General features: G+C 42.1%; 1 protein-coding gene across 1 annotated transcript in view; it reads right to left on the reverse strand.

Moving 5' to 3' along the window:
- LOC146984474 (forkhead box protein J3-like) overlaps positions 1 to 12,109 on the reverse strand; it is a 54,248-nt gene that overhangs the window by 20,722 nt on the left and 21,417 nt on the right. Inside the window, exons 4-5 of the mRNA XM_085781591.1 lie at positions 6,829 to 6,903; positions 3,817 to 3,900 (exon numbers count right to left, since the gene is read on the reverse strand). Coding sequence (XP_085637717.1) covers positions 3,817 to 3,900; positions 6,829 to 6,903 — 159 coding nt within the window. The remainder of the gene's footprint in view (positions 1 to 3,816; positions 3,901 to 6,828; positions 6,904 to 12,109) is intronic.

The following is a 12,109-nucleotide window of genomic DNA, read 5'->3' on the forward strand; positions in this document are numbered from 1 at the left end:
TTAATGGGTAAGTTAAATTAGTTTCATGAGTTTTTCTCTGCTCACATGGAGTTGAGAACATTTGAATAGGTGCACAAATACTTTTTCAACACTAAGTAATAAATGTTGCCTATTAATTAAAATGCAAAAATATTCCCAATATGTTCTCCACTAATTAGAAATAAGCAGAGGAGAGTGACGGTAAAAAACAAGGAAGGAAATGAAATGTGACAAAGGTTATGAGTATTTTCTGAGCGCTACAAGTTCATGATTCTGTACTGAACCTCCTGACTCACCAGCGTGCCCCAGGCTGCAACTGTGTGAAGTGGCTGATGGGCACTTTGTGTAAAATGTCGGACACTTAAACAGCCATGAAAGTGGGCGCATCACTCGCACTTGATAAGATAAATCAAGCCATCCTCATGCATTATTCACATATCTACAGCATCACTGGCAGTTTGTTTCTTTTGCCGTCTTCACAAAGAGCTAATGTTGGGTTAACTGAGTATGGGGATATGAGGAACTATTCAAAGATCGATGAGGGGCTAAATTGCAGCCCACTTGAGAAAAAAAAAAAAAAAATGGGGACAATATTTTTTTCTCCTTGTCTGACTCCTTTCAGGGTTCAAGACAGCTTGCCTGCCTTCCCAAACTGCTTACAGTAAGAGGATTGGTTGGTAACAATGCAATCTTTAATTTATGATAAACTCCCAGTGAAAACGGGTTGTCGGTTCCCTGGCGGAGGCACTTAAAAGGAAGACAGAGAGAGGTGAAGAGAGAAGTGAGGAAGGCTTGTGGGAAAAGGGAGGGAGAGAAGGAAGAATAGGTGGTGAGATAATTGAGTGGTGACAGACAGACAGACAGACAAACAGACAGAAAGACAGACAGGCAGACGGAGAGGCATACAGGAAAATGAAAGAGAGTGATTATGCTAAGGGCACCGGAGACGAAAGTACTGAACTAAGTGTACACTCCCTGTCTACACGGTTACACAATGCCTTTACGCAGCTGACGTTTAGCCTCGCTGCCAACTTCAAATCTTCTCATTTGCAGAGATGCTGTCATCAGGAGACTTTAAAGACTTTGACTGTGTAGCCCAGGTGCAAGCAAAACACTACGACATATTTAGCCTACCTGTTTTTTTTTTTCCTTTTTTCCAGGCGCTAATACTGCTATAAATCTTACCACTTAAAACCTCCCTGCTTCTCCTTAGCCCATGTGACAGCCCACAGTGCGTCTGCCAGCAGTGCAAGTGAGGCGTAAGAAAAGGGGTCGAAGGGCCCATCCATGTAAGACGAGATGACAAGCCTCTGAATTAATTAATGTTTGTAATAAAAAAAAAAAATCGTTGGTGAAGAAAATATGTCTAATGGCAGCCCCGGGGCCTTCTGTGGTAATTAACTGGAACACAAGCCTAGAATACTCTCCCTCCTCCTTCTCCCTCTTACTTTTTCCTCCTTCCACTTGCAGCTTGACTTTTTCCTCTCTGCTCGCTCTCTCTCTACCTTGATGTCTTTTTCACTTTTCCCCTCCTGCATCCTGTCTTTCACACTCTCTCCCCCCATTTCTCTCTCTGTTTTACCGCAATTCTTCTTCCAATGAACGGCTGTGATTGTGCACTTTGCTGCTCAGCGCCCGCCTGAGTTCCCAGGAGGGAAGATGGCTAAAGCGAGCTATGGAGGCACAGACGGAGAAAAGACTGGCAGACGAACAGATAAACACACAAACACAAAGATAATGATCAAGATGTACAAACAGTGTCAGAGACAGGGGTGAGAAAAGAAGGGGGGGGATGACCAGTTGTGATGCTCTGTGATGAAAGGCTCAGCAGGTTTCGCAGCAATAAAAACAGTTTGGTGTACAGTCAAAAAAGCCTCAGTGAGTCAGCTGTTGTGTATTGTGCAAACAAGGGGAAAAAACAACAATGGGATAGGCCATAATAACGATATTTGTGTGCAGCAGGACTCATTGGTCCACTACACCAGATAATGTCCCTGACTGGTTGCTCAACCTTGGCCGGAGGAAGTGTAACTGAAGTATAAGCACTGACAGCGATACCTGAGCTCCTCTTTCAGAGAGTGCTGGTGTGCCACTGAGCGCCGCAGCAGCATCTTTAATTATTCCTGTTTGTTTGCTCCCATAGAGATGTATAGCATGTATCTTCTCTGGGGCGCAGTTATCGCTTCATTTAAGCTCAGTCGCGGTGACTTTCATCTGTTTAATGTGTTGAATACTGAGTTGCTGCTTGTTCGGCCCGGATGTAGTTTTGATATTTCAGCGTGCTTAATCAGCTACTAAAGAGACAGACAGCTGAATGCCAAGCATACAGTAGTCAGAGGTAGGGTGGGAACAGCAGTGAGCCAGGCAGACAGAGGTGATATAACACATGCCATACATCATAATGCTCGCTCCGTACAACTTTTGATTCAGATCCTCAGGTTAATGACTGAACAGCAGCTGCGTTCTGCCGAGCTGATGCGGGGTTACTTATATTTATAGCCTTTGCCGCTGTCAATCAATTCCTCCAAAACTAATTTTCGTTCCTACTTCTGTGTTCTCACTATTCTCTCATATATTGTTCCTGCTGTTTCTGTGGCATCTTGAAAATTGCAAATCCAAGGAGCCTGTGGTTAACACGTATTAACATGTAAATCAAACCCACCTGACCCAGATGAGTATACAATCATGACATGGTTTAATTGCGATGACAGGCTGTCACGCTGTAATGGCACATGGCATGTATTGTTATCAGACCATGGGGTTTTTCCTCACATTCTCCTATAGGAGCAGGCTCCTGTAATAAGTGAGTCGATATCAATCAAACAGCACGAGCAAGGACAATCTGTTCAGCCAAGCCAGGACAACGTGCACTTTGGGGGACAGGTCTTAGTCATTGCTAAAGAAAATCATCTGCTGGTATCGTGGACAATTAGACTGATTGATCAAAATAGCTTAACATGCAGTGAGAACAAAATCGCAAAAGCAATAGAATAGTGATTCTCAACCTTTTTAAATTGTGGCCTGTTTGAAAATGTTAAAAATGTCTGATTATTTAACTATTATTATTTAATTATTATAATGACAACATACAAACATTCAGGACAGAACTGAATAAAGGGGAGGCTCAGATTTTATTTTTTATTTTAGAGGTTTTGAGTGAGCCTGCCCAGTAACAGCACAGAAGGTGTGGGGTATAGATGCTGCATCCCCTAAACCCTTTTCCCAAGTCACCCCATCTCCTCGTTTTTTTTTTTTTTACTTGGTATCAGTGATCTAGCCCATAATCCCAGCTCCTTTATGACTGTGCTGCAGATGCATCGTGTGCCAAAACATGTGGGTACTGCTGGTCCACACAGTTTGCTACTGATCACAATTTATACCACTGAATCGCAAAAATGACACAACAGCAGAACATAATTAATTAATTTGCTGTTTGTGTCTTCAACTGTCATTTGCTTTGCATTATTCAGTGCAGAGTCTGGTCTGTCATGATTGACGGTGCCTTCGTTGCATCATCGTAGCTGTATACGCACAAATATTGGTAATATTATTTTTACCATCTAGTTTTCCAAAACATTTTTTAGCTCATATACTGTATCTTTTAACCCTGCTACATCATTAACACTCATGTTCAGTAAAAGTCTGGTTTCTGCCCCTCTTATGACAGAGAGCTTGAGCTGGTCGAGGGAAATTTTTTTTTTATCCAAGAATGTAGGGATGTAAAAAACACAACGGTGAACACTAGTTGAACAGTATAATGTGGTAGGCTGTTAAAGGCTGTTAAAATGACAAAGCTTTAGTATCAAAAGGAGGATTTTACACATTATGGTTACTTACCCTTTCTCCAGATCGCGGTCTCTTCTTTGGCCTGCTGGGCACCGAGTCTTCTTTAGGATTGGTATCTATGGCCCAATAGGAACCCTGAAGAGTAAGGTCAAACAAAAAACAAACTGTAAAGTCTTATAAATTACTGTAGTGTTTTTTTAAAATTATTTCTCTGAAGGTTTAAGTATGCTTCATTGCTTTCATATTCTCGACCAGTTGTATCAGTGCTGTTTCCACCTTGTGCATCTGTGTGTGAGTCATCAGGGTAAAATGCGGTCTTGGAGACACCTACTGTAGCAGGAAGTAGCACAGAGGCAGGTGTTCATACGTCTGTGGACAGATTTTGTCACTTTGGTAGCGTCACAACAGTGTGAGGTGCAGTCACGAAGCTTTTCAGGTGTATAGATGAGATCATAATTAAGGTAATGTTAAAGAGTTCAACGATAGGTTGAGGGCTATGATATGTGTAGATGACACATTGTTATATTATGATGGGTTACTGTGTTACTTACAGTTTATGTTTCCTTATGTCTCTTTTTTATTTGACATAGCCTGCTGTCCTGCCGCTGTGGTTGTACAATAGTTAAAACAGTAGATGTGTGATTGCCTGACTGAAATAGAGGATCAGAGCATTTATCATGGACCACTGAAGATGATGAAGAACTCAGACTCATTGGTCACTCTGCAGACTAACAAAGGTCTTTTGGTAACAATTTTTAAGAAATTTCTATGGCAACACGTTGACAGGCGTTGCTGCTTGTGTGATCCCACCAAAAGATCTCTCATCTTTATTTCTACAGTAAGTTAGCAATGGTCATTGAACAATAACATGACAAAAGAGTATTGGAATTTGACTTGTGTTAACTGTAAACAAAATTCAAAAAATGTATCTCATGTATTGCATATTGGTAGAAAGGCACCTAGCACAGGATTTAATTATCAACATGTTCGTTATTCTTGTAGGTGATCCAGGCTTTTATCACAAGAAAAAAACTATAAACCTCCAAGTATCTTGATGTTTGTTAGCTTCATAAATCCAGCTGGAAGTGAGTGAGTATCACATATCCAAACATTTCACAGCTGTGGGCTTGAAAAAACACCTTTCTTCTCGAATTAATCATTAAAAACATTAATAGACTGAGTGTTTTTAGTAAATTTGTCAATTCTGGCAGTAACTCAACATACAAACGGATAAATTGCCGATAGTGTAAGGAAAACTGTGAGGAAGACTGTATATTTACATTATCCACCAAAGTGTTATGTCCATCACACACCTACAGTAAGTCTCTCCTCCAACACAAAATACATTCTCTTTTTCCTCACTTCTGTGGAGAAGTCTGCCGAGGCTGCGTCACTCTAACAGGGGGAACCAAGTGTCACTAAAGAGAAAGAAAAGTGCAGTACTCTCCATTGCATCCGATAAAACCAGTGTATCTGTTGTTATTCCAGCGCTGTATCCAATCAGTTTTCTCCAGGTTTAGTTTTACTGTGGTACATGCTCCCGCTTCCTCTCCCTAGAAAATCCACTGAAATCCTTTTGATACACAATGTTAAAACACAGCAGCCTCCAAAATAAACACATACAATGAGGGGGAAGGAAATCAATTGCTTTTAGGTCCTTGATTTCCTCCTGGTCTGATTTTTTTCCTGCCTTTCATTTTTCCTCTTCCCTCCCAAGGAGGTCCAAAGCTGCAGACTGAATTCAGGAGGTTCATCTAGGCCACACACACACACTCACTCTCTCTCACACACACACACACACACACCCCCTCCCCACCCTTGCCTCTACTCCTCCCCCTGTCTCTCAGTCCCACATCACTGAACAGTACACAGCCAATTAACGTTAGCACATGCATGATTTAGCTTCTCCACTCTCTCTATGGCTTCAAACAGAGCATGTACATTCAACTTCTCTACACACAGATGACCTCCCCCCATGCCGAGGTATCGACCACTTCGATCCACGGTGTGAATTAAGGTGCTGGTCAGGTCCGAGTCAGGCTAATCGGGGAGGGTGTGTGTGTGTGTGTGTGTGTGTATGGGGGGGTGCTCTCTTTGTGTCTTTGCAGAGTATATGGGCCTCCACTCAAGCCCAAGGATTTTCTTTGAATTATTTAAACCTTCTTCCCCCTAATTCATTTTTCAATGGTTCCAACCCCCCCCCCCCCCTCCTGCAGCCTGGAGACACCCCCACTCCCCCCACCCCAAACAAAATGAGCAAAGTTGAGAAAGCTCAATGAAAACTTTTTGGGTTTGTCAGTTCTTGTAAAAATGGTGGATGTGCTTCTCACGTTAACCTGATGATGAGCTGAAATGCTCAGACATTGGAGCTTTTATTAAAAAATCTTGTACGGACAAGCTCCAGTGATCAGCTGTAATTACATACTTTCTCCATCTGAGCAATTCCTCCGATTCAGCACAAACAAGGATTTGACAAGTTGTTGTTATCAAACCGACGTTGCCGAAGTGGCCAGGGCATCTCTGCTTCCTAACCACAGCAGTCGCAGTGGTGAAACATATCTAAAGCTTCCTCTGATTGTGTGTGTGAGAGAGAAACAGAGCCTAATAAACCATAACAGATGTGTGAATGGCCTCGTATCTGAAGGAGTGTACCTACATATACTTATTATTCATTACTCCCTGTACCACATTATTACTTGGCAGAATCAATATCGGAAGAGCCGCAGAAAACAGAGAAAGCAGCATTAGGCATTCAGCACAGCCGGTTATGGAGCTACAAATTGCTTTTAAGTGCAGACGCTATGTGTGTGTGTGTGCGCGCGCACATGTGTGTGTGTGTGTGACAAAGAAAGAGAACAAGTGCATATGGGTGTCTCTGGGTGCACTTATACACAAATGCGTGCACACATGCAGCACAAGGGCGACTAAACACGTGAAAAGTAATCGCTGTAGCCTCTGCCTTATTTGTAAGCTTGCTGAAATAGGTTTGCATTTTCATTGTGTGTCACACCATAATTCAAGCTGAGCTTTTCAGTCGCATTACATTGTTCAGGAAATACTTACTTTTCCAGGGTCGTCTTTGGAACGAGGCACTTTGAGAAAACACTTGTTCAAGGACAGGTTGTGTCGTATAGAATTCTGCAGGGAGTGACAGACGGAGAGATGGAGAGAGGGAGAAAGGAAAGAAAAAGGCAGGAGGTAAAGAAGAAACAGGACAAAAAATAGTTAGAGAGTAATTCCACTAAATCCACTTTTCCGAGTAAGTAAATTACACTCACTTCAATGTGTCAACTGATTCTGGTCCCAGTCTGGTTTCTATTAGAACAGCTTTCTGTGCTATTTTCCAGAGATAACTTTGTTAAAACCGTGGGTCAGGACCAAAGACAGGACCCCTAATGAGGTCCCATGGTCGATCTGAGTGGTCAAAAGTATCTCATCAACACAAGGCCCGGGTGATATTACCATCTCCTATCTTGGTTTATGTAATTTTCCATCACAATATGGTAATTGATCTGTAAATCCAATTAAGAAACAGTTTAGAATAACCATAATGTACTGTTGACAACACCTGTTCATTGTCTCATTGCCCTGATCACATGGCAAAGACACTGAGGGATGGTGATCACATTTCTGGCATTATAGGGTCTATGTTATCATATCCTATTTTTCACTATGTTTCTGTCTGATTATTCCCCTTTTCTTGTTAAATATTTGCTGATTTACCCTTGACTGGCTTGAGAAGGGAAATCTCTTTGATTAAACAGTTCAGAGCCATTTAAAACCTGTGCAAAAAAAAAGCAAATACACGTTTTCAAGAGTGGCAGTGGTACTAGAAGTAGTCGTAGTATCTGTCCGGGGCAAATCAACATTTTCCCAACCACTGACACACATACACACACCCTCCCCTGTTTCTCCACTGACGTACTAACCAGGGAGACACTTACAAGTGCATCTACCGTAACCACAAGTGGAGCTGTTTTCCCGCTTCCCACCGCTTCCACCATTGAGTAAAGGAAATGCTTCAGGTCACAATAACACAAGAGTGAAAAGCGAACCATTACGCTGCAAACGTAGACAGGCGTATTGATTAAAACGGAGCTGAATCTTTTCTAACAGACACAACAGAGACAGATGGTTGAAAAAGGTGGCTGGAATGCATTCATGTTGATGGAGGTAGGCTGTGGCAACGATGTGTCAGAGCCGCGAGGGGGAAGTGAGTGTCTGTGGCTGTGGGGTCTGTGGTTGTGGTTTTTCCCCCCCATGTTTTTTTAAAACATGAAGGCGTGTTCAAGCTAAAGGGTTAAATTGGGCCTCCACCATTTTTGAATCATGTAGCTAAGGCAGTTCTGGCCATCACAAGAGGAAGCTGCTGTTTGTACAGATTGTAACAGCTCCTATTGTTGTGTTTATGTGTGTGCGCGCATATGTGAAAGGAAAGAGAGAGAGTTTGTGTGGGTGTGTGTGTGTGTGTGTGTGTGAGAGAGAGAGGGCCCTTAACAGCGTAGGCTAACCTGACATGAACCTGTTCTCTCTTCAGGCTGCTTCTCCACTCATCTGCTGCTGTTAATTAATACCACTGGGGAGGAGGAGGGGAAAAGACAGAGGGATGGGAGGAATTTCTCTTCTCCTTCTCCCGGGTTCCCACTGCTCATCACCGGTTTTTGTTTCTCCTACAACAACCACCTTGTCTCTCCGTCTCTGGCACACCATAACAGCCTGGTCCACCTCTGCCTCGCCCCTGCTCCTCCTGCAGAAAAGCTCCGGCAGCTCTCGGCTGCTCCACTTAGCGGATCACTGGCTTTTTGTGGCCGTCCATCAAGGAGAGGCGTGACAGTTGGGTGATGAAAAAGTCAAGGAGGAACGCCACCAGCTCGACACACAAAGGCAGCCATCTGTTCCCAAAACTTTCCTGTGGGAGGTGGTGGTGGATCATTAACACTGAGTCCGCACATTACTTCGGCAGCTAACTTTGCTAACCTCTACCTACTGTCTGCTTATTTACTCTGTATTTTCTTTATTACCCAAGCAGTTTTTGCACACCTGTGTGCACTACTTGAAATGTCTGCACAACCCTGTATATTTCAGACTTTGCACATTCTGGCACTTGTCAGTTTCAGGCATGTGTGCTTTTTAAGTGCTTTTGGGTACACCACCCAGCCTCAACAGAGGCCGGAGGGTGCACCCAAAAGTTACGAATGCAGATTAAATCTTTTATTGGTCTAAATTTGTCCATGTCATCAAGTTTGGTAATTGTTTTCCTCACAGTGTGCAGGAATACACCGTTCCCTCACAGTAAATCAGGAGGTTTTAATATCATTTCTGTGACAGTTTGAGTTGCGGGAAGCTTGCTCTCCTCACGAGTGAGCCCCTTATGATTTGCATAAAAAGTAACACCTTATAACCCACGGCAATGGTGATGTCAGGATACTGAACCACAAAATTTAGAACGTCTCTGACCACACACACTTTCAGTCAATTTAATCTCCTTAAGATGATAGTCAATGCTAATCATGTGACAAAGTGAAAACATGTTTCAGTGGATTGAGGTTAATGGCTTTAAAGGTGCAGCACAAATATACTTGCTCATAAAATTCCATATACCGGTAACACTGCGGTTTGCAACCTCTCTACCACTAAATATGTTGCTGACCTAATTAAAATCCTGTTGTGTTTGCCCCATGTGTGTTCATTTATGCATTATATCTTATTTCTGCAGTGTAATTTGCAATTAGAGCTGGGCCAAATATCAGTGTCACATAAAAATAAGACATTTCAACGAGGGCAAGAAACTACACCCATGTTAGTGTGTCTGGAGGGCTGCAGTGTAAGGAAGCAGTGCTTCGACCCCAACACTAACACCATCACACGGACAATGCTAACATGTTCACATTTAGCTTAGCTTGTTTGCATACTAACAAAGGAACAATTCACACATCTGATGTAAATGGGAACATCATTAGTTTTGCTGTTTGGTCATGAAATAAAGTCTTTTGACCAGAAGACCATGATGCTCAAGTGGATATTAGTGGATTACAATTCAGTCTGAAGGAAGCATGAATGTCTGTCAATTAGTTGTTGAGATTGTTCCCACTGGACAACAGACCATCATGGTGAGCTGAGGGTGAACGGTGATCGAGTGGTCAGGCATGCTGGCATATGCCTAAAGCACTGATCGCTGGTTTGACTCCCCGACTGAGATGATCCTTAGCGCGTGTCATTCCCCAAGTCTTTCTCCCTGCTTTCCTGTCTCCCTACACTGTCTGTCCTATCTAATTAAGGCAAAAAAAAAGACCCCAAAAAAGTCAAACAGCTGGCATGACATGAAATGTTGATACGAGTCAAATAATTGTCTAGATTGTGCCAGATAGCCTATGAATGGACTTGCACTTATATAGCGCTTTTCTAGTCACTTGGACCACTCAAAGCGCTAATCATTCACACACATTCATACATGAACTCCGTCAACTCCGATGATACATCGGAGGGCAAGTGTGGGTTCAGTGTCTTGCCCATGGACACTTCGACATGCGGACTGGGGGAGCCGGGAATCGAACCACCGACCTTCCGGTTAATGGACCATATATATATCTATTTTTAACCACTTTTGCCACTTTCTGTTCATTTCATTAAAGATTTACTGCACTTCATTTGACGATGGTTATTGTGCTCATTTGATTTCTGATGTGTACTCTGGGAATTCTTTGCATACACAACCTACGCATGGGTGCACACACACTCTGAGACACCCACATGTTCCCAAAAAGGTCAATGACACATAAAAACAGCTTCGTTTTTATTGCCAATGACAGGAAGCTGGACATGAAGAATTACCACAATTTCACTGCTCAAACTGTTGCAAGGACATGCATGTTCAAGTGTGTGTGTGTGTGTGTGTGTGTGTGTGTGTGTATATGTATGTGTGAGAGAGAGAGTCTTGCACAGTGTGAAGGAAGACTATTCTTCCACCCGGAAAGCACATATTGCACATGTGGATGCCTGCCTTCTTTCCTACATGTTATGGAAACAGTAATCTCCTCTCACTGAATGGGAATGGTCATCATCAATAAATGTACTGATTAGCAGTGCTGTGAAGTAAGATAATGAGATTCACTGCTGTGTCCTCCTTCCACCCACTCCTCTCCCTGCCTGATTAATGAGCTTATTGGGCCGGGCTGAGGCCATGCCATTCTGCCCAGTAGCTGATAGATCACACAGTCGCAGGCACAGTGTGAGAGAGTGTGTATGTTTAGGAGGACACTGAAGAAGACCACCCCCAGCTTTGGTCTAAACAACTTATTCCTATGGCAAGAATATTTCTGTAAACACAGTAAATACAGTACAACATACGTAGGCCTGTTCGATTAATCGGTTTTAAATCGTCATCGGTTTATTTAGTTAGTACGATGTTAAAAACGTGTAAATCGTAAAACAACGATTTTTCACTTATAGGGCAATTACGGTACAGCCTCGTGATTCTTGTGTCGGACGCATACAGTTTATGGTTTATGGTCTGGCCAATCAGTGGAAGGCAGGCGGTTCACGTCATGTTTTAGTATAGTTTGTCATTTCACAAAAAAATAATAGTAATAGTAATCGGAATCGGAATAGTAATCGGAATTGGAAATCGGGTTTTGAGAGAAGAAAATCTGGATTTTATTTTTGGGCAAAATCGAACAGCCCTTGTACAACAGTGTTTACCTTCTATTTATGCAGCAGTCCAGACAAACACAAGTGACAAATATCTGTCTCTGATTTTCATTTTTTAGTCTTGAATTCAAACTCAAACTTAGCCTCCACAAAAACCTGAAATAACATTATTCAATAAACATAACATAACATTTTTCAATAAATTAAATAATATTGTAAATTTTGCAGGGGATCTAAAGGTAGAGAAGAATGATTAAGATAAGCAAATATGTTTTTTTTGTTGTTTTTGTTTTTTTTTTACCTTTATTTAACCACGCAAAACAATTGCTAAGAAAGATTTCTTATTTAAGCAATGGCCTCGTAGGAGGGGATACCCATAGCCAAAGTTCGGAAAAGTATGATTCGTTCTGGCCACTCAAGAGGTTAAATGTAATTAAATAAATTTAGCAGATTTTGATACTGTGCTACAAATAATTAAACCTCATTATTTCTTGTGTTTCAACGGTGAAACCGTTAAATACTGATATTCAGTTACAGTAATATTCAAGTCTGCAGCCCAAATGAATAATGCAACAGTAATTAAAATCTGTGATTAAATGAAACATGTTTTATTAATATATCAAAGACAGACAGACAGACAGACAGACAGACAGACAGACAGACAGACAGACAGACAGACAGACAGACAGACAGACAG

Source organism: Trachurus japonicus, chromosome 7, assembly GCF_045865225.1.
Source record: "Trachurus japonicus isolate A0001 chromosome 7, Traja_1.0".
NCBI classification, from domain to species: Eukaryota; Metazoa; Chordata; class Actinopteri; order Carangiformes; family Carangidae; genus Trachurus; species Trachurus japonicus.